Genomic DNA, 27,095 nt, shown 5'->3' on the forward strand with positions numbered 1-27,095 from the left:
CTTTAACAATACATGAACCGAGAACTTCCAAATGTTCAAGCTGGATTTAGACCCCATGGACTATACAGTCCATGGAATTCTACAGGCCAGAATACTGGAGTGGATAGCCTTTCCCTTCTTCAGGGGATCTTCCCGACCCAGGGATCAAACCCAGGTCTCCTGCATTGCAGGTGGATTCTTTACCAGCTGACCCACAAGGGAAGCCCAAAGGCAGAGGAACCAGAGATCAAATTGCTAACATCCATTGTACCATAGAAAAAGCAAGAGATTTCCAGAAAAACATCTACTTCTGGTTTATTGACTACGCCAAAGCCTTTGCCTGTATGGATCACAACTGTGGAAAATTCTTGGAAGAGATGGGAATACCAGACCACTTAACCTGCCTCCTGAGAAATATGTATGCAGGTCAAGAAGCAACAGTTAGAACTGGACATGGAACTATGGACTGGTTCCAAATTGGGAAAGGAGTATGTCAAGGCTATATATTGTCACACTGATTAAACTTATATGCAGAGTACATCATGCAAAATGCCAGGCTGGATGAAGCACAAGCTGGAATCAAGATTGCCAGGAGAAATATCAATAGCCTCAGATAGGCAGATGACACCACCCTTATGGCAGAAAGCAAAGATGAAGTGAGGAGCCTCCTGATGAAAGTAAAAAACGAGTGAAAAAGCTGGCTTAACACTCAAAAAACTAAGATCATGGCATCTGGTCCCCATCACTTCAAGGCAAACAGATGAGGAAACAATGGAAACAGTTAGAGACTTTATTTTCTTGGCCTCCAAAATCAGTGCAGATGGTGACTGCAGCCATGAAATTAAGCTGCTTGCTCCTTGGAAGAAAAGCTATGACCCACCTAGACAGCATATTAAAAAGCAGAGACATTAACTTTGCCAACAGAGGTCTGCTTAGTCAAAGCAGTGGTTTTTCCAGTAGTCATGCACAGAAGTGAGAGGTGGACCGTAAAGAAAGCTGAGCACCAAAGAATTGATGCTTTTGAACTGTGATGTTGGAGAACTTGAGAGTCCCTTGGATTGCAAGGAGATCAAACTAGTCTATCCTAAAGGAAATCAGTCCTGCATATGCATTGGAAGGACTGATGCTGAAGGTGAAGCTCTAATACTTTGGCCACCTGATGCCAAGAACTGACTCATTGGAAAAGACCCTGATGCTGGGAAAGATTGAAGGCAAAAGAAGGGGACAGCAGAGGATGAGATGTTTGCATGGCATCACCAACTTGATGGACATGAGTTTGAGCAGGCTCTGGGAGTTGGTGATGGACAGGGAAGCCTGGGGTTACAAAGAGTTGGACATGACTGAGTGGCTGGACTGAAATGTACTGAGGGAGACACAGCAGGGGCAGGGCCTCAGGAGAGCTGGAGCTGAGACACAGAGGGCCTGCAGGAGGCTAAGAGGGCTGGGTGGGAGAGAGGGCGGACCAGAGCGAGAGGATCCTGGAGACGTCTGTGGACGTTACAGAGGGCTGAGGATGGTGGAAACAGAGAGCTGACAGGAGAACACCGCTTAGAAGAGCTAGAGCGTGCCTGTTTGATAGGAGCAGGGTGGGGTCTGGAAACAGCAGGGAATGGGGTCTGGAAGTCACGAAGTTATGAGGCCTAGGTGCACCGAATGGGCGGAACCAACGGAAGTGGCCTATAAACACAAGGGCTGCAGACCGAGATACCCTGGGTCTGGCTGGAGACCAGGTCCTGCACTGGCAGGTGTGTTGCTGCTGGTGGCGTGGTGGTGGAGTCTCTAAATTCAAGGCTAGAGCCCTGCTGTGACATTGAGAGCTACAGGCACTGGGCCAGCTGCCCATACCTGGCACTGATTCCATCAAGGAGTGCTGCAGTGCTACCACCATCAAGGATCACTAGGTCCTCGTTGAGGCCTTGGGAGGCCTGAGAACTCAGCATTTGCACCCCCAGGGAGTGACTTTGTATAAGAGAGAGAGCATTTCCACCTCTCTGCAAGGGACAGTTTGTGTGTCTCCCATGAGGCCATCTGCACCCCACTGGAGGCGTCTGCCCCACACATGTAGGTGTTTGCACACAAGAGACAGTGTTTGGGGCCAGGAAGTTTTCTTTCCCATAATCCCCACCCCACCCTCAAATGAAAACTCATTTTCTGGTTATTCTGTGGTACTCTTAAATACTGACAACACTGAGCATTGCAGAGCACAAATATGGCTGTGGTGCAGAGGAAACTAAAGGTACCTTCTTGAAGGAAGCTGGGTCTCCTGGATCCCTACTTCCATCCCAGGTCCCTGATGAAGCCACATGGAGGGGGGAATTATCTTCACAAATGTGGGGACTGCTATCTAGGCAGATTGTTCATTGTGAGGTCAGATTTCTCAGCCTTGGCAATGAGGACGTAGGGAAGAGGGCTCAGAGGTGCCACATGCTGAACCACCACCTCCACCCCAGCAATCTGTGTTCACTCCTTTTCTAAGCCCATTCCTCTTCTGTTTGCTTGTGATTCACCACTTGGCCCCCACACATCCTTATTCATGTACTATTCCCATCTTGATTCATAGACCCCCTCCTACTCACTCATCCACAAACCTTTATTAGAGACGACTCTCTGTGTGACTCCAAATGCGATGGTTCCCACATCCCTGAAGAGGGCTCTACCCTGTCCCAGGGAGCGGCTCCTATGGGTGGCTCAAGGAGTACATACACAGGCATTTTCAAAACTGGCTTTAAATACTCATCAGAGTGCCATGCAAAGGGATTGGGGTGAGAGCATGTGAATGGGGGTTGGGGTGCCCTGAGAGAAAAGGGACCCATCCATCAGGGCAGCTGGGGTGCCCCACCCCCAACCTGGGATAAAGGAACAGATAGAGGCCCTCTCGAGGGTCCCATGGGCCAACTGGGAGCCAGCCCTCCCTTCGAGGTAGATCATCGGGGAGGGGACCGAGGAGGAGCTCCCACGGTGGCGGTGACAGGTGGTCACTTCCTCAGTGGTACTGCTGATAGCTGGGGTAGCCTGGGCCTGGGGTACCCTCCTTAGAGGGCAGCTGGCCAGGGTCCTCCAGGAATGGGGGCGCTAGAAAGGAGATAAACAGGTAAACGTGAGTGGAGGAGACAAGACAGAGCATTTCCCACCTCTCCCTGACCAGCTTCACTGGTTACTCACCGTTGCGGAACTGCTGGGCAGTATAGCGAGTGAGAAGGATGCCAACACCCTCAATGAGGGCCAACAGGATGCCCCCCATCATTGCCGAGCCCACCATGGCCAATGGGCCACCTGGAGAAAGGAGGGGACAGGGAGGTGGAGAGCGGTGAGAACGGGCAGAGCAGGGTGGAAGGGGCTGGGGCCTGGGGTTGGGGCACTCACTGCGGGCAGCCAGCACAGCCCCGGTCAGTGCTCCACTGGTGATGGAATTCCAAGGATCTTCCTTGCCCCGAAGCCGCACCAGACCGCAGTCGATGGTGGAAAATAGGCCCCCCCACACAGCGAAGCTACCTGTGGGGAAACCAAAGCCTAATCAGTGTCTGTGGGTAGTCCTGAGAAACCATGGCTCAGGGACTCCCAGGGCCTGAATACTGTGGCAAAGAATGGGGAGAATAACCAGACATAAAGGCAGATGGCAAACTCCTAGAAGACAATGTCCACCTGCCCCTGTGGTAGCTCCTCCAAGCTCTTTATAATCCCCATCGGCACTCCCTGCACCTTCATAGGGAGCGGATACGTGGTTACAAGCAGACTTGTCTGCTTCAATGTGGCTTTTTTTTTTTTTTTTTGGCCCTGTCATGGGACTTTCAAGATCTCAATTCCCCAACCTGGGACTGAACCCAGGTCACAGCAATGAAAGCCCAGAATCCTAACCACTAGGCCACCAGGGAACTCCTGTCTATACGGCTTTTAACAGAGCAACTCTGACCTTCGTAACTACCACACAGAATTGGAATCTGACCTGGGTTTAGGAGAGAAGGAAATGGGTGAGGAGAGCCAGTTAACAATGATAGTTATTTACAGAAGTCTTACCATGTGCCAAGACCTGATCTACACACTTTATGTTACTGACTTCTGAAAATTTTTATTAGTTAATATTATCAAAGCGCTTAGCAAGCAACCAGCACTTAGTACTATGTAAGTTACATAAACTACAAAACTGATTGAGGTGGTTACTGCTTTTATCATTCCCATGTTACAGGTGAGGTTCAGAGAGGTTCAGCCACTAGCCCAAGGTCACACAGACATGAGGGAAGAGCCAGGGCCTGGATCTAAACTCCAGAACTCACCCGTATGAAACTGCAGAGAAATATCACTCCCCCCGGGAAGCCCCAGGCAGAGTTGGGGCTAGAATCTGGACCCTCAACTTTCAGTCTAGACTCCAAGGAGCAAGCATTCCCAACTCTGTTATCATACCTGTCTCCCCAAACCTCTCACCTCCAATCTGAGGGGCTCTGATCCTTACAGCATTGACACTGCCTCTCAATCGGTGCCGCATTCCCTGAGGGAAAGTGAGGAGGAAGGGAGTCAGAGCAGGGTTCAGGTCACTGGCAGATAAGGTTTCTAGTTTTTAAGAGAGGAATGGAGGGAGGAAACCTGTTAGGGGCCTCAAGGGTACAGATGTGGAGAAGTGGCCAAGAACTAGGGCCCACTACAAGTGCTCTCAGAGCTAGGATAGGAAGTTATTCATTCATTCAGTACTTAGCACCGATGTGCCAAGCACCATGGTATATGCAGGGATACAGCAGTGAACAAGGTAGACCTGGCCCCTACCCTCTCAGAGCTCACATTATAGTGGGAGAGACAGATCCTGAATAAGGATTCAGATAAACAAGATAGCTTCAGGCAGCAATCAGGACCCTAGAGGAAATGAGATAGAGCTATGACAGTGGCTGAGAGGTCAGGAAAGGCCTCTTAAAGGAAGGGGGCATTTGTTCTGAGACCTTGAGGATGAGAGGGAGAAACCTGGACAAAGATTCAGGAAAGAGAGTGCCAGGATTTGAGAGGAAGTACAGGGCTAGAGAAATTGCAGAGACCTTGGCAAGTGGATAGCATTTAAAGTCATGACATTCGATGAGATCTCCCAAGAAGGGAAAAGGGGAGTGTTGTCAGAGAGAGAGAATTGATTATGTTACATTAAAAGCATGTGCTCAACTTTAAGGCTGTCCTCCTCCTGCCAGTTAAACTCCTGTCACTTCCCTTTTCCCAGGCTTCTCACCCAGAATCTGACTCTAGGTAAAATCTGACTGACTTTGCACACAATTAGGTTTTGGTTTTATGACCCTTTTGACAGCACAGCATTTCTGAGGAGCTCCAGCAGGGTGAGGGTCAGAGGTCATGTTTGCAGTTCCCCCAAACTCCCAGATCCTGGAGCTAGGCCTGCCACACAGTAGGTAAGCAGACACCAGAATGAATAAGTGCACGTGACTGGCAGTTCCAAGCAGTTTCAGAACAGTATCCCATGCGGTCAGGGCAGGACCTCAGCAGCACCCAGGGAAGGCTAGGACTCACGACAGGGGCATTGCGGAAGCCCTTAATGGCCTGGAAGACTCCACCGCCGATAACACCCATAGTGAAGGCTCCACCGCAATCATCCACAATTCGCCATGGGCTGCAAGCGGGAAGGGGAGGATGAGGTTAATGTGAGCGCTCCCTCATGCCAAGTCACAAGATCTCTTTCCAACTGGGAGCAATACGTCACCCAAATGAGAACTAGCACTTCAGATAATACTGGGATTATTTCTCCCCTCATTTAAGCAAAAAATAATGTGAAGAGGGGAAAACATCAGTCTTGGACCTGTCCGCCCCTCCCCTTCACAGCCAACCAGGGAATCAACCAACTGCTTGACTACTGTCAAAGATTAAATGAATTAATGAGAGGGCATTAATTAAAGAATTGGCACGTTTGAATTACGCTACAGGTGTTGCAGGCACTGTTCCTTAAGCAGAATGGGGTAGCACCCCTTTTTCCGATAATGAGCACGTCCAACAAAGCCACGTCCTCTTCCCTTTTCACCCTCGCACAACTGGGGAAAATCAAGCACATACAGTGCGGAGGACCCATCACCCCTCCATGACCACAATCATGGTCAGGCTCATCCAGGCCCCGCCAGCATTAACCAAAGCGACCTGGAAAAAACCATGCGTTTTTCCAGGGGATTTCCGCTCAACACCGCACCACCCCCTGGCTGGAATGGATTCGACCAGCGTGTCTTTAACAGAGGGACTGGGAGGTACGGAATCAAGGGAAACGTGGAGTGGTCCGTCCTGCACCATACCTTCTTCTGCAGGCACACAATTGTGGCCCCTTTTAACGGAGCCCGAGTAAGAGAAACCAAGTGGAGAGGAGCAGAAGACAACAAAAGTCTAAATGTGTTCCGAGTCTGGGACGTGGCGCTGTGTGGCCCGTGCCTCCCCCACCCGCCTCCCACCGCTGGCCGTGGCGCCGCAGCAACAGTCCCGACACCTATGCCCCTCGCTGTACCAAGGTTCCCGAGCATACTCCTCCATGGCGCCGGCGTCCGGCCGCGCAGTATCGCTAAACCCTGGCCGGGCCACACCTCCACTGGAAACGTATACAAGCGCCCGAGCTTTCCACCTATCCCAGGGCAACGGTTCTGTTGTTTCGCCAGACTTCAGACCAAAGCGCATTCTCATTGGCTAGGTAGGTTTGCGTCATCTTTTCACTGCGTGAGCGTCGTCCAGTTACGTCTAAGCTCGGGGAGAGAGAAACTGATTCTGTGCTTTGGGAGAAGAGAGTCGTGTGGTCCTGGCGCTCATAGAGACGACGAGAGAGAGGTGGCCAGTTGGAAAGTCGTCCACTACTTGCGTAACTGTATTGGTAATTTGGGGTGGGTGCATTTTTTGGAGCTGGAGGAGGTGTTACACTGTGCTCCCCCATCCCAACGCTTTGGTTCCTCCCACCCAGCAGTCTTTGGGGGACGTTGGGTGAAACCATTTTGGGTAGTGGGGGAGCCGCGCATGGCCCCTTGGGCGATGGGCGGAGCCTGGGCCTAGGACGGGACCCCGGTGCTGCAGCCACTGGCCTGGGAGAGCAGAGTTGGTGAGAGTGTTGGTGATATTGCTGTTTACAACCCCTTCCACCTTTCAGCGGGTAGGGTCTGTTTCCCTCCTAGTGTAGATGGGGGTCCAGTTGAGTACATGCTGCGGGGAGGCGCTTGGTTACTCTTGTAACCAGATTCAGTCCTCATCTGAGCTGTTTTTCAGTCTGTCTGTCCTTCCGTAGGCCTGTCTGCCATCCGCTATGCCGCTGCCCGTTGCGTTGCAGACCCGCTTGGCCAAGAGAGGCATCCTCAAACATTTGGAGCCTGGTGAGAGAACTAAGAGAGGCCTACCATGTGCCCGACTTGACAGGCACTTTGTTGTGGATCCTGCCGCTTGATATCTAGCATGGGCCTATTGTGCACCAAGCAGTGGGGTGGCAGGCATTTCCTTGTTAACAATACGTGTTGAAAGTGAAAGAAAGTGAAAGTGAAGTCGCTCAGTCGTGTCCGACTCTTTGCGACCCCGTGGACTGTAGCCTACGAGGCTCCTCCGTCCATGGAATTCTCCAGGCAAGAATACTTGGACGGGAGTGGGTTGCCATTTCCTTCTCCAGGGGAATCTTCCCAACCCAGGGATCGAACGCGGGTCTCCCGCATTGCGGGCAGATGCTTTAACCTCTGAGCTACCAGGGAAGCCCAACAATACGTGTTACTGACCCCTATTCCTATCCTATGAGGAGGAGGGGAGGTGGGGTGTGGAATAGACATTTCGTCTTTAACACTGACAGTTGATGTGTATTTTGGGGTCTTCTGTAGCCAAAGTTTAACCCATCAGTTAATTCCTGGAAGTGTAATAAGGATAGTAATAGTAAGCTGACACCTATGGCAGCCTCCTGTCGGCCAAGTATAGTCGCAGGGTGCTGATACTTTGTTCTGTAACATACTAGTAGGTAACATTATTTCAGACCTGCTGTGGAACTAGGCACTGTGTGAGTTGTCCATACCTTATTGTTCACCATGTCAATAGTTGACATGTATTTTGAGTCTTCTTAAGTGCTTATCATACACTGTGGTTAACAGTATATAAAGTAATGATAGCATCTATCATTTAGGCCTACTGTGCTGCTGTTGCTAGTATTTATACCTTATTTATCAATAATAGTAAAAGCTGGCATCTATTTTGGGCTAAGGTGTGCCAGGTACTAGAAAACTCATCTTATTTTCACTTTATTGATAAATGACATCTATTACAAGCCTGTTGTATGCCAAACAAAGATCTTTGGTTATTAATAATATTGATAATGATACTGATATGGTATTTATTTTAAGGCTGTTTGCTACCAGGCCCTGTACTAACTGTATGTATCTTACTAACAATATTAATGATTGTAGCTGACATCTATTTGGGGCCTATTGTGTGACAGGCACTATGCTGTTGCTGACATACATTTACTTGTTAACTATATCCATGGGTGAAATCTGTGATAGGACTACTGAGGTCCAAGTACTCATACACCTTTCTTTATTCTGTTGATAGTAACTGACAACTATTGCAGGCATCAGGAACTGAACAGATTCAGAGAAGTGTTTGGATAAATCCCTTGCTGTCCAAACTTGCTAGTCAATATATAGGAGTCAGAAACCCCATATTTGCCATCCGTGGAAGCTGAATAGATTTGGACATATTTTTAGGTAAACCCCTTGCTGTTGAAACTCATTTTATTCAAATTTGCATAATACAGTGTCACATACTGTTTGAACTCAGAAGCTGAATAAATATGGATACTTCTTAAAAAAAAATGTATCCCTGTCTAAAGTCTGAAACCAGATAAGTTTGGGTAGTAGTACCCGTAAACAGATTTGAGTAAATTTTTTTGGTAAATCCTGATATTCAGATACTTGGATTTGGAGCATGAGCAGTATTTGCTCTGGCATGTGAGACCTGGCGTGCACACACACACACACACAGTCCACGTGAATGTGAGCGTGTCTCTCCAGGCCCTGATTGCAGGATGGGAATCTCCCTGGTTCTTACTGCTGTCCTCTTCCCTTCCTTGTCCTGCCAGAACCAGAGGAAGAGATCATTGCTGAGGACTATGATGATGATCCTGTGGACTATGAGGCTACCCGGTTGGAGGGCCTGCCACCAAGCTGGTACAAGGTGTTTGACCCTTCCTGGTGAGCCTGATGACATGGGGGTGGGGAGGGAGAGCTAACTTCTGACTTCACCCTTCCTGTGCTATCCCTCAGTTCAGTTCAGTCACTCAGTCGTGTCCGACTCTTTGTGACCCCATGAATCGCAGCACACCAGGCCTCCCTGTCCATCACCAACTCCCGGAGTTCACTCAAACTCATGTCCATCGAGTCAGTGATGCCATCCAGCCATCTCATCCTCTGTCGTCCCCTTCTCCTCCTGCCCCCAGTGTCTCCCAGCATCAGAGTCTTTTCCAATGAGTCAACACTTTGCATGAGATGGCCAAAGTATTAAGGTTTCAGCTTTGGCATCAGTCCTTCCAATGAACACCCAGGACTGATCTCCTTTAGAATGAACTGGTAGGATCTCCTTGCAGTCCAAGGGACTTGCAAGAGTCTTTTCCAGCACCACAATTCAAAAGCATCAATTCTTTGGTGCTCAGCTTTCTTCACAGTCCAGCTCTCACATCCATACATGACTACTGGAAAAACCACAGCCTTGACTAGACGGACCTTTGTTGGCAAAGAAATGTCTCTGCTTTTTAATATGCTATCTAGGTTGGTCATAACTTTCTTTCCAAGGAGTAAGCATCTTTTAATTTCATGGCTGCAGACACCATCTGTAGTCATTTTGGAGCCCCCAGAAGTAAAGTCAGCCACTGTCCAGTTTCCTCATCTATTTCCCATGAGGTGATGGGACCGGATGCCATGATCTTCGTTTTCTGAATGTTGAGCTTTAGGCCAACTTTTTCACTCTCCTCTTTCACTTTCATCAAGAGGCTTTTTAGTTCCTCTTCACTTTCTGCCATAAGGGTGGTGTCATCTGCATATCTGAGGTGATTGATATTTCTCCCGGCAATCTTGATTCCAGCTTGTGCTTCTTCCAGCCCAGCGTTTCTCATGATGTACTCTGCATATCAGTTAAATAAGCAGGGTGACAATATACAGCCTTGACGTACTCCTTTTCCTATTTGGAACCAGTCTGTTGTTCCATGTCCAGTTCTAATTGTTGCTTCCTGATCTGCATATAGGTTTGTCAAGAGGCAGGTCAGGTGGTCTGGTATTCCCATCTCTTTCAGAATTTTCCACAGTTTATTGTGGTCCACACAGTCAAAGGCTTTGGCATAGTCATTAAAGCAGAAATAGATGTTTTTCTGGAACTCTCTTGCTTTTGCGATGATCGGTCGGATGTTGGCAATTTGATCTCTGGTTCCTCTGCCTTTTCTAAAACGAGCTTGAACATCTGGAAGTTCACAGTTCACGTATTGCTGAAGCCTGGCTTGGAGAATTTTGAGCATTACTTTACTAGTGTGTGAGATGACTGCAATTGTGTGGTAGTTTGAGCATTCTTTGGCATTGCCTTTCTTTGGTATTAGAATGAAACTGACCTTTTCCAGTCCTGTGGCCACTGCTGAGTTTTCCAAATTTGCTGGCATATTGAGTGCAGCACTTTCACAGCATCATCTTTCAGGATTTGAAATAGCTCAACTGGAATTCCATCACCTCCACTAGCTTTGTTCGTAGTAATGCTTTCTAAGGCCCATTTGACTTTACATTCCATGATGTCTGGTCCTGGGAAGAGGTAAATGGGGGCCAGTGGGGAAGAGATCTGGTGGGGGGGGGGTCTTCCCTGTGGGGTCCTGGAATGGGGCAGGTATAGGCAGAGATTGGGGAGACGTGTTGAGGCTACAAGGAGAGCAGATCTGTGATGACATTCCTTCCCTCTCTTCCCCCTCCCCCCGACTGCCTCACAGTGGACTTCCTTACTACTGGAATGTGGACACAGACCTTGTGTCCTGGCTTTCCCCACACGACCCCAACTCTGTTGTTACCAAATCCGCCAAGAAGCTCAGGAGCAGTAATGCAGGTGAGTTGGCCTCAGGGCCTTCTAGTGGATCAAGGAGGGGCGGGTAAGGTCAGAAGGCCCAGCCCAGGCAGGGGAGGCTGCTGGAGGCCAAGGCTGCTGGGTTCCGAGGTGGGAGGAGGATCACAAGGCTTTCATGTTCCCAGACGCTGAGGAGAAGCTGGATCGGAGCCATGAGAAATCAGACCGTGGCCACGAGAAATCGGACCGAGGTCATGAGAAGTCAGACCGCAGCCATGAGAAGTCAGAGCGGAACCATGAGAAGTCTGACAGGGACCGGGAGCGTGGTTATGACAAGGTAGATAGAGAGAGAGAGCGGGACCGGGACCGGGACCGCGGGTATGACAAGGCTGACCGAGAAGAGAGCAAAGAACGGCGCCACCATCGCCGGGAGGAGCTGGCTCCCTACCCCAAGAGCAAGAAGGGTAAGCTGGGGTGAGGCGGGGCGGGGAGGCACCAGGGGCCCACAGTGTAAGGAAACCCTCGCTTGGCTTCTCGTGAGTGCCAGGACCTGGGGCCTGGCAACCACATGCTCCACTTGTGGGGATGGAAGAGCTTGGTGACACGAGACTCCTTGTGCCCCTGTGGAAGACCCCACTCTGCTATGTACTTCCACAGCAGCAACCCGAAAGGATGAAGAATTAGACCCCATGGACCCCAGCTCATACTCAGATGCACCCCGGTAAGTGACCACTCCTCAAGATCCCTTCCTTTTTCCTTGACTCACTCCACCACTGATCATTCCTTTCTTCCTCATTATCTCCTTTCCTCCTTCATCATTTGTTGGGGGTGAGGGTGCCTGACACATTACACATATTAGACATTTCCACCCCTGACCCTCTTATCACTCCTCAGGGGCACGTGGTCAACGGGACTCCCCAAGCGGAATGAGGCCAAGACAGGTGCAGACACGACAGCAGCTGGGCCCCTCTTCCAGCAGCGCCCTTACCCCTCCCCAGGGGCTGTTCTCCGGGCCAATGCCGAGGCCTCCCGAACCAAGCAGCAGGACTGAACCTCCCCCCACCCCCCCCCACCCCCACCCCCACCCCCCCTGGGGTTTTTAATAAAAGCTTTTCAGTGGATCATGCCGATGAGACCTGAGTGCTTCCTTCTCTCTCTCACACTTTTGAGACTTCCCAACCCAAACCAGCAAGATGCAAAGCATGTTTTATTTACAAAAACTCACCTAAGAAATACTGTAGGGATAGTAGGGGCTGGAGGCTGAGGTGGTTGGGTCCTGTCTGGGCCCTCATTTAGTCATGTCAGCCCTGCATGGGAGGGGGTGGTGGGGACAGGGGATTCAGTGTCTGCCTCTCCCCACCACTAATACTGATCAGAAAGTTTGGTCCTGGCTGGGCCAGGGCAACAAGGGAGAGCGAGGCCAGGCCAGCGTCTTCAGTCCCAGCGGCTAGGAGCCCTTCACCTTGGTGAGCAACCTGTGGTGGGAACGGGAAGGAAAGAAAAATACAAGAGAGCTGGGGTGGGCTGGCAAGTGGGCATCCTGAGCAAGCGAGGGTGACTAGTGAGGCTGGTAGTCCGAGGTTAGTAACAGCCCACGCGGAGAGAGCAGGTCCCCTGGGTCAGAAAGCTACACGTGGACTAAATAAATACAATATCTTTATTTGGCATTGGGTATCCTGACATTTGTTCATTACAGTCCCTTAAAAAACAAACCAAAAAATCAGAACAAATTAATCAAAAATAAAGATCCAATGGCCCTATGTACATATAGCAAAGACAGCCCAGGCATCTCTCATGTGCAAGCACACGCACACACGCACACACGCACAAACAGATGCACACACATACTCCCCACACACCCTGGGAGACAGTTAAGGGGTTAATAAGCTTTGGGGAGTGCAGGGGGGCAGGTTCCACATGTCAGCAATTTAAAGACACCCTTCCACATGAAGTAAGGGTGCCTCATACAGCCAGTGGGGTATCACAAGTGTGGTTCGCAGCTTTATTTTCCTCTCTGGATGTCTCAGAAAATAACCCTGCATCCAGCAACTTACAGTGTCTTTTCCATGAGACTAGGCCACTTCAAGGACCTCACTTCTTTTTTCCCACACCCTGGATCATTCATCTGATTACACCACAAACCCCCAAACCACTTACAAACCAATAGCTCCTACTGCACCCTCCCCCTGAGTGGGCTGATGCAAAAATCTCAGCTCTCATCCCCCTTCCTCTCTCCCTAGGTGCTCATAAGAGGCCCTTTTTCAAGTCCCTGTGTCAGGGAAGCTGCCCCAAGGCCACAAAAAGACTGAGCTGCTAACATGATCCAGTGTAGTTACCAGGGAGGAGAGAAGGCCTCGAGCTATGGGAATCGGAACCCCACAGGTAGGCATCAGTCACTACTAAAGAGCTGAAGAATTTTTGTCCAGTTTGTCCCTACAAAGGTGGAGGGATTGCTGGGACTCTCCCAGGCTTGAGAGACAGGACACCTCTGGCTGAGGGGTTAGACTGGGGCAGAGGAGGCAGCTCTAAAAACCCCTGGCTACAAGGAAGGGTTCATGTGATGCCCTGCCCTAGTCCCACACCCTTCTGGAAATTTCAGTGACTTGGAAGAAAAAACCCTTCCAACCCCAGAGGAGCCAGGCCCCAGTGGCAACTTGAATCCTGCAGATGCCCAACACCCTCCACCCAGAGTCCCTCCCTGTCTCCCCCCCTCGCTGCCACCAGCCCTCACTTCACCAGCACTGACTTTGGCAGAAAGGGCTCCGTGCTGAGGTCTCCGTGGTGGGAAGACAGCTGTGGTGGCGGTGGCTGCCCGGGAGGCTGCTGGTGAGTGCAGGGCCCGGAGGTGGGGGCAGAGGCAGAAGCTATGGCTTTGGCTGCACCTCGGGGCAGGCTGTAGAGGTAGACGGCACCGATGACCAGCCCCGCGCCCAGGGCAAACAACGGGTCCACATGGAAGCCAAAGAGGCGGATGGAGGCAACAGTGGACAGCACAATGGACAAGGAGGTGGCAAAGCCCTTGAGGATATTGTCAGCATACTTGACGACAACAGCCACCAGGAGCCCACCAAAGGCCTGGTTGAGCACCACACCCCAGACGGCAGGTGTATACCCAAAAAAGAATCCGCGGTGGGCTACGGCTGTGCCCTCAGCCCACCAGAGCCCCACCAGGCCCAGGGCTGTGCCAAAGAGGCCCAGCTGCAGGTTGCGCAGCCACACGGAGCCTGAGCTGCCTTTGAGGATCTTCTCAAAGTAGACACCGGCAAAGCCTGAGGAGAGACAGGAAGCCACCACAGCCGCTAGGCCCACCCCAGGGTTCTGATCCAGTGGCCGTGGACCCCCGCCGCCAGCTTGCTGTGCCTGGACAATGGCGACGCCAGTGAAGAGGAGCAGCAGGGAGGCCCATTGCAGCCGGGAGAGGCTGCGGTTCAGCATGAGCACGGAGAACAGTGCTGTGGTCAGGATCTTCAGCTGGTACGTCACCTGTGAGCGGCATGCAGAAGGCACTGAGGGCTGATCCCAACCCCAACATGTGCACATGGGGGATGGCGCCCACTGTGGGCCCCCAGGCACAGTGGAGGCACAGGGCAGAGTAGATGACCGTAGAAACAGCAAAGATATCCAGCCGCTGGCCACTGACTGGGATGCGACTACATAGCTCTGAGGTGCCTCCCAGAAAGTACACAGGAGGATAGCTGTGCAAGGATGCCCAGACCACAGCCAAGTCCACATTCCAACCCCGTGTCCCAGCTGTGTGAAATGGGAGGAAGCACTTGCCCTGAGTCCTGACATAATCATCTGTAAATACAACTGATATATTCGAAGTACCTCACACAGCAGGTAACCAATGAATTGTAAACATCCTGATGAGGGAGGTCTTGATAAATACATATTGATAAAAAGGAACCCGTACATATTGATACTAATGAATCCATACATATCGATACAAAGGAATCCATACATATTGATACAAATGAATCCGTTATGAAATAACATCAGTAAACATTTACATAGAGGCTACTGTGTGTGCCAGGTGCGGGTCTAAGCAGTTCACATGAATTCATTTAATCCTCACATAAGAAGTGTACTATTGCAATGTCCAATTTAAAGATGAGACAGAGAGGTTAAGTGACTTGCCCAATATCACACAGCTGGAAAGCAGCAGAGCTGGGGTTTGAACCCAGGCAGCCTGGCGCCAGAATCCAGGCTCTTTAACCAATTAAAGAGGCCACCTGTAAATAGCCTAAAGCTTATCCATCACCAACCAAGGGCTCTTCACAGATATCATTTCTTTTAATCATTCCAGCATCCCAGTGAGTAGCTACTATTACCATTTCCCTTCCCAGTTCTCACAGATGAGGAAACAGGTTGAGGAAGAGCCAAGGACATTCCATTCCACAGGAGACACAGCCCCTGCACTTTGCAGTACTTCCTCCTCAAACATCCTATATCCCCCACCCCAGCCAGTTCCTCTAGGGCCATGCTGGGCTTTGGGCTCACCTGGAAAGTGGCAGCTGGCAGGTTGGAGATGGCAACATACTGGAGGTTATTCTGCAAGGTATAGATGAGAGAGGGCACTGCAAGCTTGAGTGTGTCCATGTACTGCACCAGGACAGCTTCATGGAGGAAAAGAACCAGGTGCTTCACGTTACCTAGGTGGAGGGAAGAGAGCCCTTTTTAGCACTGACTACCAACAGATGGGGATCCTCTAAAGGACAGGAGTGGGCCTGGTCCTGTGTCTCCCCACTACACTGACTTCCTGAGGGCTAGAATGAGGTCTGTGCTCAGTTTCTCTACAGCACAATGTCTCCAGCAAGCCTTTTGGATACTCAGTCTGGGAACCACAGTCCATATTTCATCACTCATCTTAGAGCCCACCTCCCTGGCACAAAGCCCCAGGGCAAGCCCTCAGTGCAGTGTGTGCAATGAAACTATCAGCACTAACTAGGAGCTTGTGAAGTAGATGCTCTCGGATGGTGGGTGGAAGGCTGTTTACCAAGAGGGATTGTTTCAGACTGAGCTTTTAGACTTTTCCTAGATCCTTCCTAGCCTGAGAGCCACCTGAGAGCAGGGGCAATCTTCCACTTGGCCACTTTTTTCCGTCAGCCTTCCACACACCAAGCATTTGCCCCTGTCAAATGGAAGAATGCAGGCTTAACTATGAAGCAGAAAGTCTGGCTGGGATCTGCTCCAGTCAATTCATGAGAATACTTTTCTATATAATAAGACCTTTACAAATCTCACCCCACTTTTTTGCAGCTCAACTTTTAAGGCTCAGCTAAGTATCCTTCCTCAGGGAAAACCCCACAACCACTGTACATGGTTATTGCAGGAACTCCTGATGTTCATTCACAAAACCCTGTCCTTGCCCTTCATGGCATTAAGTCCCAGCAGTAATTATTGATCTCTAACCCCTTACACATATCCCCTGCGCCCAGGGGTTTGGGTGTTCAAAAATGTCCAAGTATTAGGAAGGTAACATGGTATACATGCTATATATTTCACACAACACACACCACACATGTGGGGCTACACACCATAATCAAGCTCATTCATATTTCTGCAGTGACTCATGGACAAATTCATGCCAGATGAGAAAACTGAAAATAAAAAAAATTGGGTGGGGGACAGGCTGAAATCATAGATAAGAGATGAAAGCCTGTGATTAACCTGTAGCTGTTTCTCCCTGTCTAAAATATGAGCCCCCTGAGGGCAAGATGTATGTCTCCATCACTAAAATGTTCACCTCCACAAGCCAGAAGAGAGCCTGCCACACAGTGTTCACTCGAACCTTCTCAGAATCAATCAAGAACACAGGAGATTAGTACCTAAACTGTTGCCTCCCAGTGTCCTGGAGCTAACAAATGGGTGAGAATGTTTTCTTCAGTGTAAATACCTAAGGCAGAGCCACATGCGAGGCCTTTATAGAGAAATGACTGGGCAACATTTTAAAGAAGAAGGCCTTTAGGGAGGTGTTTAAATTAGTAAATAAATCCAACAACTTATAGGAAATACACAGGACAGAAGAACATGTGAAATGAGACCACTGGGAGGCACTCAGAAAATTCAAGCTACCCAAAGTCTATAAGACAAATGATCCAGTTTCTTCAACAAATTAACTGCAGAGAGAGAAAAAAAAAAAAAAAAGAGTTGAGAGGGAATCTAGAAATAGCAGACCCAGAAGACACCAACCAATTACAAAGCACTGACTTTATATAAACCTGACTCAAACAAAGTTTTTAAAACTTTTATGATATTTGAGAAATCATTACAAATTTGAATGCTGACTGGGTATATGATTGTTAACTTTAAAAAGTATTAATTTTTTGATGTATGACTTCTAGATATTGCAGTTATTTTTCTAAATGTAACAAAATATTTACTCAAGATAGTAAGAGGGAATTAAAATAATTCTTCATGTGGAACATATTTCAGTATAACATGGTGCGGGTTAGGTAAACAGACACATAGATTGGTAGTGAGTGGATAATCACTGATGATTATCTATTTAATTGCAGAGTGGCCATGAGATGATAATTGTTGAATCTGTGTGATAGGACATAGTTATTATTTTCTCTGATTTTGTATTTGAAATTCTCCATAAAGAAAGAGAGAAATCAATAAACCATTATGTAAGGGTCACCTGCTACCTTATAGGAACAGACTATCTCCCTCCTTCAGTGTTTATGGGCCAGTTCCTGGGGAGTTAGGGGTATAAAAATGTGGATGCAGCTACTCAGAGCTGGAGGTACAAGGCAGCCAAGCTGCACTTCCACAGTTGCCAGGAATTTTCATAGACACAGAAATACTCCCCCAACAAACCCTCCATGTGGGTTCAGGCACACACACAAACACACAGAGTACCCTCCACAGACTCCAATGCAGCCCCTCTCCCTGGCTCATACCCCTCTTCTGTGCGAAGAGCAGCAGCAGGCAGGTGAGACCTTTGAGCACTTCAGCCATGACCACAGCAGTGGTGGCAAAGAAGCGGTCCCCAGGCAATGTGCGGGCGTAGCGGATGCTGAGGATGAGGGAAGCATTCTGGACCACCAGCACGGCTAGGGATATGTATTTGAGGCGCCGGTGAGCTGTGGGGAATGGAAGGAGCAAGGGGGAAGAAGGGGTCAGAAGCTGTTGTGGCATAACCACACCATCACTCTCCCCTCTCCTTTATCAACCAGGATCCTCCTAGCCACCAGTACTTCCTCCTTCTGCCTGCCTATCCTAACCCATGTGGGTCCGATCCCTACACCAGCTTCCACTGCTTCAGCCACAGGCAGGAAGAGCCAAAATGGGAGAAGTAAGCCTCACCCTGTTCAGCCTATACCTGGAATCCTTGCTGAGGTGTTGGGAAATAGGTGGGGCAGCCTACTTCCGCCTCAGCCCTCTCTCTTCCTCTCCTGGGTGAGAAGCAACCCTGCCCTGGGCAGAATACCAACTGCTTCCTCGACATTTATCGAGTGCTTACTGGGTGCCTATCACTGGGATAAGGGATTTATATGGATCACCTCAACAGACCCCTACACAGCTCTGATCTCTAAAGGAACTATCAGTATTCTCATTTTACGGATGAACAAGCCAAAGATTTAGGAACTGTCTTTCTTTTATCTAAATTATTCTATTCTCTCACATTCAGAAATGGTCTCTCCAACCCCTCCCTCCTATGATGACTGATTCCTCCCTGACCCAGAATGGTCTAACAAATATAAGAAATTATTCTTCCACTGTCCAAAGGATTGAACACCATAGAATAAATGGTTTCTCCACTAACAATGGTCTGGGTCCTTTAACAATATAAGGAAATATTTCCCCATACACCAATCATCCTTCCACCACCGCATACCCCTACCTCCAGCCAAGGAATTATCGCTTGTCCTACTCACAATCAATTCTCCTCGCTATAAGGAAGGGCCTGACACCCTCGGAATGTCCTTTCTCCACCATAGAAGGAAAACTGTATGTTCACTGCAGTATACAATGAACTACCTCCATGAGGAAGGGACCCCCAGAACGTTCCTCTCCCCATATAATAGACATCCCTATCTTCAAAATGTACTAAGTCCTATAAGGGAGAAGCCGCCCCACCCTAACTCACAATAGCCCCTGTCCCTTTACAAGGAAGAAACCACTACCCTCTCTTCTGTAAGGAAAAACTGTCCCGCTCTCAGAATAGTGTCTCCCGTGTATAAGGACGGAGCCCCCACACACACACCCTGAGAATGGTCTCAGCGGTCTTAGGCTCTTTAAAGTGAAATACCCCTCTCCAACTCAGAATGGTCTCTACACTCCATTTGCAGAAAGGACCTCCATACCTTGCCCGGAATGGTCTCTGCCCCGCCCCCAAAACCCACTTCCTCCCCTCTACCCCCAACACACATAGGTCGGTCCATACGGGATGCTCCCTCTCGCCTTAGTGAAGGATCTTCCTAATCCCCCAGAGATCCCGACCTCCGGCGCGCCGCTGACCGCTCAGCCACAACCTGTCTCACCCGCACTCGAGGTCCCAGGCTCCAACGCCCCTGCGGAGACAGCCCCTGGCCCGGCCGTCGCGGTGGAACCACCAGACCCAACAGCTGCCATGTTGGCATCTGCCTGGCCCGTCCCCTCGGCAACAGCCGGTCACTTCCGCATTCGTCATTTCCGCTTCCGGGCCTCCTAAGTTGGGGTGGGGCGAGCGAGAGGCTGACCGCGTCGTTGGCTCTCCTCGTCCGTCCTGACCGCTAGTTTTAAGAGCGGCCTCAGAATTTCCAAATTCCACGCGGATCCGGAGACTGGGCACGTAGCCGGCTCAGTTTCCCGCCGTCTTTACAGAACCTTTGGCTCATTCCCGTTACTAAACCCGCCCTCGTCTTCCCGTATCACCAGCTCATTCTGTCTCCTCGTCTCATTGATTCCGCTATCCGTCTCCTATCTCGGCTCTTTATTGCCACCTTCTGATGGCACCGCCCTTTCTGCAGCAAAACTCCTGGGTCTTTCCCGGATGGCCCGAAGTTCTTGTCCCTTCTTCTGGCGAGCTCCCCACCCCCCACCACACCCCGCGCCCTCTGGAGAGATCACAGGCCTCTGGAAGGGAAGTGAGAGGGGTCAGGGGCAGGTGAGGGCCTGGCAGATAAGCGAGCAGGGCAGTTGAAGATATACTAGTGAAAAAGCACAGGAGAGTTGAGACTGAGAAGGGAAGACAATTGAGTCACCATTTAGAATGGAAAAGTGAGAAGGGGATAGGTAAGCCAGGAGGTGAGGAGCTTACAGGTTAGCTTTATTTTTGGCCGCACTTTTCCAGGATCTTAGCTCTTCTACCAAAGGCTGAATCTTGGCCAAGGCAGTGAAAGCACCAAGCCCTAACCGCTGGACGCCAGGGAATCCCCTAGGGGCTTCCCAGGTGGCACGTGGTCAACAATCTGCCTGCCAATGCAAGAAGCATAAGAGACTTGGGTTCAGTCCCTGGGTCGGGAAGATCCTCTGGAGGAGAGCATGGCAACCTATTGCACTATTCTTGCCTGGAGAATGTCATGGACAGAGGAGCCTTGCAGACGACAGACAGTCCATAGGGTCGCAGTCAGAAGCCGACTGAAGCAACTTAGCATGCAGCACGCATCTTTTGAAAGCATGGCAAGAGGGTACAGCTGAGGTCAGGACAAGATTAGGGTAGGGCAAGTAAGTCAAGAGTTAAGGATTAGAGGGATGAGCAGGTAAGAAGACAGGGAGAGGTGAAAAGGTTGGGGCAAAGCAGGTGACTACACCTTGGATGTTATTAGAAAATAAGGACTAGGAGGATTCCTATCAGCACTCAACCTCCACCACACCCCCACTAGTGCCCAAAAAGGGCTTTTCTTCTCCCATGGGGAAGGATTTCCTCCCCTGGGGTTGGGGGAAAGGAGTTTTTTCTGCCTCTGAACTGGCCATCATTGATTTGGGAGTGTGTTCCAGATGTCTTCAATGTCTACAATATCTCCAGAGGAGCCCTTCGACATATATTGGGTGCTACATGAGCTGAGGGGAAAATCAAGTTTTTCTTTGTGGTCCTCCTTGCATGCTAGGTCACTTCAGTCGCATCCAACTCTTTGTGACCCTATGAACTGTAGCCCACCAGGCTCCTCTATCCATGGGATTCTCCCTGCCCTCCTCCAGGTGGTCTTCCCAACCCAGGGATCAAACCCACATCTCTTATATCTCCTGCATTGGCAGGCGGGTTCTTTACCCCCTAGTGCCACCTGGAAAGTGGTCCTCCTTAAATGAACCCATAAAAGATCTTCAGGATGGTACCACAAGACTGAGGCTTCCTGCAGACAAAGGAGAGATCCAATCCATCTCCCTCTTGGTTCAGCATTCAGTAGATGCTCCACGAGCAGGAAATGGCAACCCACTCCAGTGTTCTTGCCTGGAGAATCCCAGGGACGGGGCAGCCTGGTGGGTTGCTGTCCCTGGGGTCGCACAGAGTCAGACACGACTGAAGTGACTTAGCAGCAGCAGCAGCAGCAGCAGCAGCAGCAGCAGCAGCAGCAGCTCCACGAATGCCTCACTGCATCTACAAATGGCCAGTCACTTCTGATTCTATTACGTTTATTAAATAGTGGGTTTCCACGCATGGCTTTTTAAATAATCCAGGCAGGGGGAGAAGGAAGAGGAAGATAACAGTTGGAGCTCCCCTTCCCCAATACATAAGTATTTACATTTCAGCAACTGGACAACCCTGGCTCAGAAGGAGGCAGCAAGAATCTGAAAAAGATGGAGGGCAGGGCCCCAGGAGAACAAACAACAAGACTTATTTCCCCCACCCCATTCCCCAAAAAAACCATCCACCCCAACCTAGTGGACTCTAGTAGTGTCCATCTCCCATTCCCTCCCACATCATGAAAGTGGGGTTTCTCCTCACCAGAATAAGGGCACTTGGGATAACAGAGTAGGGTCCCCTCACCAAAAAAAAAGCCCTGGGACAACAATAGGGCTTACCTCCCCCAGAATAAACAACCCTGGGCTGAGGCAGGCAAGCAGCTTGACTGAATATGGGACCCAAGGCTAGGGGAAAGGGTCCCTTTGCTAAAATAAGAGCCACTGGGGTATTGGAAGGAAAGCACCCTTGCCCAAATCAGAGCATTTAAACTAAGTTTGTGGGGTAGTAGCAGGAGGTGCCAGTGTAGGGGTTACTACTCATCAGAATAAGAGTCCCGGGGGGTTCAGAATGTAAGTAACCTCAACCAAATAAACATCCTTAGCAAAACGAGAAGCAAAGAAGGAGCCCCTCCAGAATAAGAGAGCATATGTTCTACAAAGACGGCTCCTTAGAAGGACGGGAATGGGAACTGGGCAAACTTGGGTTATGTCTTCTTACCCCTGATCCCCAATCTCTGACCCTAGTTAACACTGGATTTTTAGAGACCTGTAAAACCAGATCAACAGATAACCATCTATCCCTGTGGCATGGCCACGGGATGACTATTTCAACTAATGGGAGCCCCAGCCAGCACTAGGGCAGTAGGGACCAGTCCAAAGGGGTGGGACCCCCTTTGGGAGTGTTGAGGGATGCATCCTCAGCTGGTGTCTGCATCCAGGGGTCCAGCAGGATCTCCTCCAGTGAGGGTCGGGCAGAGGGTTTGGGGGCCAGGCACCGGCGGATTAGGGCACAACAATCTGCAGATCAGAAGAACACAGGAGATTAGCAGTGAGTTGGGGGCACCAGTTCCTGGGAGGGATGAAGGCTGGTGGGCTAGAGGGGGTTGAGTCTCACCTGGGGAGACATGGGCAGGGAAGTGGAGTTCAGCCTCCAGAATCTCCTGGTCTCTCTCAAAGGGAATGTCCCCACATACCATGTCATAGAGGAGGATACCCAGTGACCAGACAGTGGCTGGCAGGGCGTGGTACTGGTGACGAGAGATCCACTCTGGGGGACTGTACACCCTTGTCCCTGCACACAAACCACAAGTTAGACCATTTTCTGATAATGCCCTTCTCCCACCCCACCCTCTCCAGAAATATGGTCCCTTCACTAGAATTAAGAGAACTCACTATATGAGCAGGGTCCCCTCACCAGAATAGAAGCTCATTGGAATAAAAGCACTTAAGAGGTACAGCTGGACCTCCTTACCAGAAAAAGACTACTCAGGGTAATAATAGGATCCCCTCATCAGAATAAGAGCCCAGAGCAAGACCAGGTCATTGTCAGAGGATGGACTTTATTAGAGGGCAAGGCTTGAAAGTACCTAATATTAAAAACCAAGAACATTATAAAGGTGCACTATAGAACAAGGGTTACAGAACACCCCAGCACTGGAGGTCAAAAGTCAAGAGGCCAAAAAGATAAAAGGTGAAAATTCCCTCCACAGAGATTTAGGGAAGCCTTACTTACCATCAAAGTCAGTATAGGGTTCATCATGAAGCAGGGCACCAGAACCAAAATCAATGAGTTTGGTACAGCCCCGGCGGAGGTCCATCAGGATGTTCTCATCCTTGATGTCACGATGGACAACTCCACGGGCGTGGCAGTGCCGAACAGCTGCCACTACCTGGGCAAAGAGACAGCGGCTTCGGCCTTCACCCAATGGGCCTTGCTCTGTGATGTAGTCAAAGAGATCCTGGGCAGGCAGAGGCCGCTCAAGGACCAGCATGAAGCCCTCTGGTGTCTCAAACCAGTCAAGCAGGCGGATCACACCAGGGTGCCCACCGCCTGCACCCACCTTCCATAGCAGTGCCACTTCCAGTGGGCATGCGACTGAGTCTGACTGTGGAGGGAAGCAGGGAGAGAAAAGAGAACACAGATGTCAGGCTAGCAGCTTTGAGGCTGACTTCTCAGATCTATGATCTGAACTTAAATCATAGGTCCTCAGCCTCCTGACTATGTGGCCTTAAGCAACCCCCTTCCCTCCTGGGCCCACAGTTCTCTCATCTTAAGGGCTTAAACTCATATAGCCATTGGGAAGTTGATTCAAGCCAAAGCCTATGGTAGGGGTGGGGGAGAGACAAATTGGAAGACTGGGATAGACACATACACACTACTCTAAATAAAGTAGATAACTAATAAGGATCTATTGTATAGCACAGGGAACTCTACTCAATACTCTTTAATGACCTATATGGGAAAAGAATCTTTAAAAAGTGGATATATGTATAACTGATTCACTTTGCTGTACACCAGAAACTAACATGCTGTGAATCAACTAACTTCAATAAAAATTAATTTAAAAATAAGCCAAAAAAATTTAAAAAGCCAAAGTCTATGTACATCTGGCATGTAATAGGAGCTCAGTAAATTTTTTTTTTTATTTTGGTCACACCCTGTGGCTTTTGGGATTCTAGTTCCCCAACCAGGGACTGAATCTGAGGCGTAGCAGTGAAAGTGCTGACTGTCAATCACTGGACCACCAGGGAATTTCCTCAGTAAATGTTTGAAGAATCAATGAAAGTGATTCTTAACAAAAGCCTCCAGCAGAAGCAACTGATGAACACTACTTTGTAGTAATTTATCTGTTTTGTCTACTGACATATCCAAAGAAACTAGACTAGCACCTTACACACAGTAGGTGCTTGATAAATGTTTTTTAAATAGATAAAAAGCACTTTATGGCATAGGATCTGACACAGCACTCAATAAATACTATTATTGTGTAATGGTTTGTCTGCTTTGTTCACTGACACAGCTCAAACACTAAAACAGTGCCTGGTATAGTTGTTAAACAGGTGAAATCAATTCCTAGAAAAGGATTAGCGCAAAAAGAATGCTCAATAAATGTAATATATTGCCAAGTATCTAGAACTGTGCCTGGCACATTCTAGGTGCTAAAATACATTTGCTAAATAGCTAAAAGTAATTAATTGCAAGGGAACTGGCATAAACAAGATCTCAATAGTGTCATCATATGATATTTTGTCACTATCACTAAGCACTTAGAACCGTGTTGAATACAAGTACTTAGTGGAGCTTGGAACACAGTAAGCTTTTATGATGAAACAAAATCTGAGGCATACCGTCAGTGCTCAATAAAAGGCATACATGTTACTGGCCACAAAACCCACCCCACGCTAGAAGCTTTGCGGGGACACACGGACTACCAGAAGCAGTCTTCCTGCCCGAGGTGGGGCCCTCTCCCGGCCAATCTACTGACACGCACAGTCGCAGACAGGTTTTCTCACGGGGCTGAAAAAAAATGCCGCTACTGCGCAGGCGCACCTTCTCCCTCTGAGTCCCACAGCCTGCACAGGCGCAGTTCCCCCATAGCCCACCAGGGGGCACTCCCGCCCCTACAACTTGCCCAGACCCGCCCAGTTGTCCGTTAGAGCTCTAGCTGTGGAAAAGAAGCAGCCACCATCACCATGGCAACCAATGACCTCTGCCCCTCTTTTCTCACCAGCATGCCCTGCGGGCAGCCCCCGAGGCAATGTTTGGAGGAGGATGAAAAACGAGGGTGGGAGGGGAGAATCCAGGGCTCTAGGGGAACAGGGGTGAGTCAGAACTGCATGGAGGTGTGGATGTCACCATAGGGGAGTAAACATGGACTGGTAGGAGTGTTCTTCTCACCGTTACACGGCCCAAAGAGTCATACAAACCATAGCAAGGTGAAATCCATCGTCAGAGATGGCGTCGCCAGGTCAATAAGGACTCAAAAGATACTCACCAAGGGGGACCAGCCCAGCACGCGATTCCGGGGGATCACTTTGATGGCCACCTGAAGAAGCAGGCTGAGGTGAGGGGGCCAGCAGATGACCCCCAGACAACTCCTAGTCTGGACCCTCACCCTAGTCTTTCTGGTCCCACTCCCCCACCCCCCACACCACAATCCTAAATGAGCTGAAGCTTCTCCCAAGTCCCCAAAACCAAGTACACCTCTCCCACCATCTTTGGCCCCGGGCTCTCCCTTCTCAGGCTTCTCTCCTCCCCTCATGCCAGGCGCTGAGTTCTGAACTTCCTAACACACTAAACCCTTGATCTTCCTATCTGGCCCCAGGATACCACAACCCTGTAGCGGGGTCCTGGACCTCACGACTCCTCCCTGGACACCTGCCTCCAAAATCCCCCAAAATCTCAGCTCTAGGTCCCCACCTTCCCACATATATTCACCTCTCCCAGATCCCAAGGTCTAGGGTCCTCATGACCCCCCCACTCCCCAGTCTCACTCCCCTGGACGTCCAGAAATCTTGCCCTGAAAATTCTCCCTTCCCCCATATACCCACCAGGACTTACACACACACATGCGTGCGCGCACCCGCGCGCGCGCGCACTCGGACACCCTCAACGACCGGATCCCGGCCCTCATGACCCTACCACTCACAGAGTGTAAGCTCATTCCGTGGTCAATTAGCATCCCGGCCCCGGGGCTCCCGCCGCCACCACACACACACCTGGCCCTCCCAAGACCCTCGTGGTGGATACCTGGAGTCGGTCTGTGACGCGATGTCCTGCGAAGACGGTGCCAAAGCCCCCCTTACCGAGGAGGGGCCCGAGTTGGTACTCGGCCTCGAACGCTTCCCGATCCTTGCCTCCTACGCAGGCGGAGGCGAGGAAGTCAGGGTGGCGGCGTGCTAAGGCTGGCCGCGACCCGCGACCCTTCCCCCTCCCCCTCGCGCCGCCCTGAACCACTGCAGCCCGCCTGGCCTGGTTGCACTAGGGGGAGCCTCTCTCACCTGGCAGCGGCGTAGGAGTCATGGGGGCCACCGGGAGCCCCTGCAGAGGCTTAGTCAACATGGAGGAGGAGCTGCGCAGATTGAGCCCGCTGAGCCCGCAGGGTGTGGACGCCCGGGGCAGTGAGTCCGGGGAACCTGGACTAGGGGGCGCCAGGATGGAAGGTAAGGAGACTGATGGCCCAGAAGGGCCAGCAAAGAGCGCAATGTTAAGATTCGCCGCGCGCGCCAGCCCTGACGCTACTGAGACAGGGCACGCGCCTCCCGAGAGAGTCGCCCGGGGCGACGGCCCCTCCCACTTGTCTTTGATCAATCCGGACTCAGCACCTGCTGTACCCCAGCCAATCGGAACCAGCTCTTATTTGCATACCACCCTCAACGTTTCAAGTACCCCCTTATGCAAATACATGCCCGTATCCTCCGCGGGGCGGGGTCTGCATGCACACGAGGGGACGCGTGTGGAGAGGAAACTGGTTTTAGGAATCCCTTTCGCAGCAACCGGG

General features: G+C 50.3%; 4 protein-coding genes across 13 annotated transcripts; 1 reads left to right on the top strand and 3 right to left on the bottom strand.

The window, feature by feature from the left end:
* Window positions 1-2,545: 2,545 nt before the first annotated feature.
* TIMM17B (translocase of inner mitochondrial membrane 17B) lies at window positions 2,546-6,564 on the bottom strand. 2 transcript variants are annotated; one of them, XM_052663348.1, is made up of 6 exons: window positions 6,446-6,564; window positions 5,473-5,572; window positions 4,399-4,462; window positions 3,343-3,471; window positions 3,142-3,252; window positions 2,546-3,051 (listed from the first exon to the last, which is right to left on the bottom strand). In XM_052663348.1, exons 1-6 carry the CDS (start codon window positions 6,469-6,471, stop codon window positions 2,963-2,965), a joined length of 519 nt encoding a protein of 172 aa, XP_052519308.1. In that variant the 5' UTR covers window positions 6,472-6,564; the 3' UTR covers window positions 2,546-2,962. The 2 variants fall into 2 exon arrangements, with proteins under 2 accessions (XP_052519308.1, XP_052519309.1); XM_052663349.1 differs by lacking the exon at window positions 6,446-6,564 and adding an exon at window positions 6,240-6,375.
* Window positions 6,565-6,665: 101 nt separating this feature from the next.
* PQBP1 (polyglutamine binding protein 1) lies at window positions 6,666-12,058 on the top strand. Of its 6 annotated transcripts, none has more exons than XM_052663264.1 (7): window positions 6,666-6,802; window positions 7,208-7,292; window positions 9,032-9,143; window positions 10,913-11,025; window positions 11,169-11,447; window positions 11,641-11,704; window positions 11,878-12,058. In XM_052663264.1, the coding sequence occupies exons 2-7, from the start codon at window positions 7,226-7,228 to the stop codon at window positions 12,032-12,034; spliced, it is 792 nt and encodes a 263-aa protein (XP_052519224.1). In that variant the 5' UTR covers window positions 6,666-6,802; window positions 7,208-7,225; the 3' UTR covers window positions 12,035-12,058. The 6 variants fall into 6 exon arrangements, with proteins under 6 accessions (XP_052519224.1, XP_052519228.1, XP_052519230.1 ...); XM_052663268.1 differs by having other exon boundaries at window positions 6,678-6,759; XM_052663270.1 differs by having other exon boundaries at window positions 6,706-6,812.
* Window positions 12,059-12,325: 267 nt separating this feature from the next.
* SLC35A2 (solute carrier family 35 member A2) lies at window positions 12,326-19,576 on the bottom strand. Of its 4 annotated transcripts, none has more exons than XM_052663175.1 (5): window positions 19,473-19,576; window positions 17,889-18,071; window positions 15,484-15,635; window positions 13,730-14,466; window positions 12,326-12,458 (listed from the first exon to the last, which is right to left on the bottom strand). In XM_052663175.1, exons 1-5 carry the CDS (start codon window positions 19,561-19,563, stop codon window positions 12,431-12,433), a joined length of 1,191 nt encoding a protein of 396 aa, XP_052519135.1. In that variant the 5' UTR covers window positions 19,564-19,576; the 3' UTR covers window positions 12,326-12,430. The 4 variants fall into 4 exon arrangements, with proteins under 4 accessions (XP_052519135.1, XP_052519137.1, XP_052519136.1 ...); XM_052663176.1 differs by lacking the exon at window positions 12,326-12,458 and adding an exon at window positions 12,505-12,621; XM_052663177.1 differs by lacking the exon at window positions 17,889-18,071 and having other exon boundaries at window positions 19,473-19,570.
* Window positions 19,577-22,149: 2,573 nt separating this feature from the next.
* Window positions 22,150-26,671, bottom strand: PIM2 (Pim-2 proto-oncogene, serine/threonine kinase). The gene is made up of 6 exons (XM_052663563.1): window positions 26,596-26,671; window positions 26,345-26,454; window positions 25,590-25,640; window positions 23,327-23,699; window positions 22,709-22,885; window positions 22,150-22,611 (listed from the first exon to the last, which is right to left on the bottom strand). Exons 1-6 carry the CDS (start codon window positions 26,654-26,656, stop codon window positions 22,448-22,450), a joined length of 936 nt encoding a protein of 311 aa, XP_052519523.1. The 5' UTR covers window positions 26,657-26,671; the 3' UTR covers window positions 22,150-22,447.
* Window positions 26,672-27,095: the final 424 nt, after the last annotated feature.

The sequence above is a fragment of the Budorcas taxicolor genome, chromosome X (genome assembly GCF_023091745.1).
Source record: "Budorcas taxicolor isolate Tak-1 chromosome X, Takin1.1, whole genome shotgun sequence".
Classification (NCBI taxonomy): domain Eukaryota; kingdom Metazoa; phylum Chordata; class Mammalia; order Artiodactyla; family Bovidae; genus Budorcas; species Budorcas taxicolor.

Bases quoted from the DNA above. Each gene is read 5' to 3' on its own strand.
- PQBP1 (XM_052663264.1), top strand. From the start codon at position 7,226: ATGCCGCTGCCCGTTGCGTTGCAGACCCGCTTGGCCAAGAGAGGCATC. The intron at 11,026-11,168 runs GTGAGTTGGCCT...TCATGTTCCCAG, and splicing joins GCTCAGGAGCAGTAATGCAG to ACGCTGAGGAGAAGCTGGAT. The intron at 11,448-11,640 runs GTAAGCTGGGGT...GTACTTCCACAG, and splicing joins CTACCCCAAGAGCAAGAAGG to CAGCAACCCGAAAGGATGAA.
- TIMM17B (XM_052663348.1), bottom strand. From the start codon at position 6,471: ATGGAGGAGTATGCTCGGGAACCTTG. The intron at 5,573-6,445 runs GTACAGCGAGGG...TCCCGCTTGCAG, and splicing joins GAGTATGCTCGGGAACCTTG to CCCATGGCGAATTGTGGATG. The intron at 3,253-3,342 runs GTGAGTGCCCCA...TCCTTTCTCCAG, and splicing joins GGCTGTGCTGGCTGCCCGCA to GTGGCCCATTGGCCATGGTG.
- PIM2 (XM_052663563.1), bottom strand. From the start codon at position 26,656: ATGTTGACTAAGCCTCTGCAGGGGCTCCCGGTGGCCCCCATGACTCCT. The intron at 23,700-25,589 runs GTGAGTATCTTT...TTCCCTCCACAG, and splicing joins TGCTGGGCTGGTCCCCCTTG to TCAGACTCAGTCGCATGCCC. The intron at 22,886-23,326 runs GTAAGTAAGGCT...GTTTGTGTGCAG, and splicing joins ACCCTATACTGACTTTGATG to GGACAAGGGTGTACAGTCCC.
- SLC35A2 (XM_052663175.1), bottom strand. From the start codon at position 19,563: ATGGCAGCTGTTGGGTCTGGTGGTTCCACCGCGACGGCCGGGCCAGGG. The intron at 18,072-19,472 runs GTGAGACAGGTT...CATTCCCCACAG, and splicing joins GCCTGGGACCTCGAGTGCGG to CTCACCGGCGCCTCAAATAC. The intron at 15,636-17,888 runs GTATGAGCCAGG...CCCTCCACCTAG, and splicing joins GCTCTTCGCACAGAAGAGGG to GTAACGTGAAGCACCTGGTT.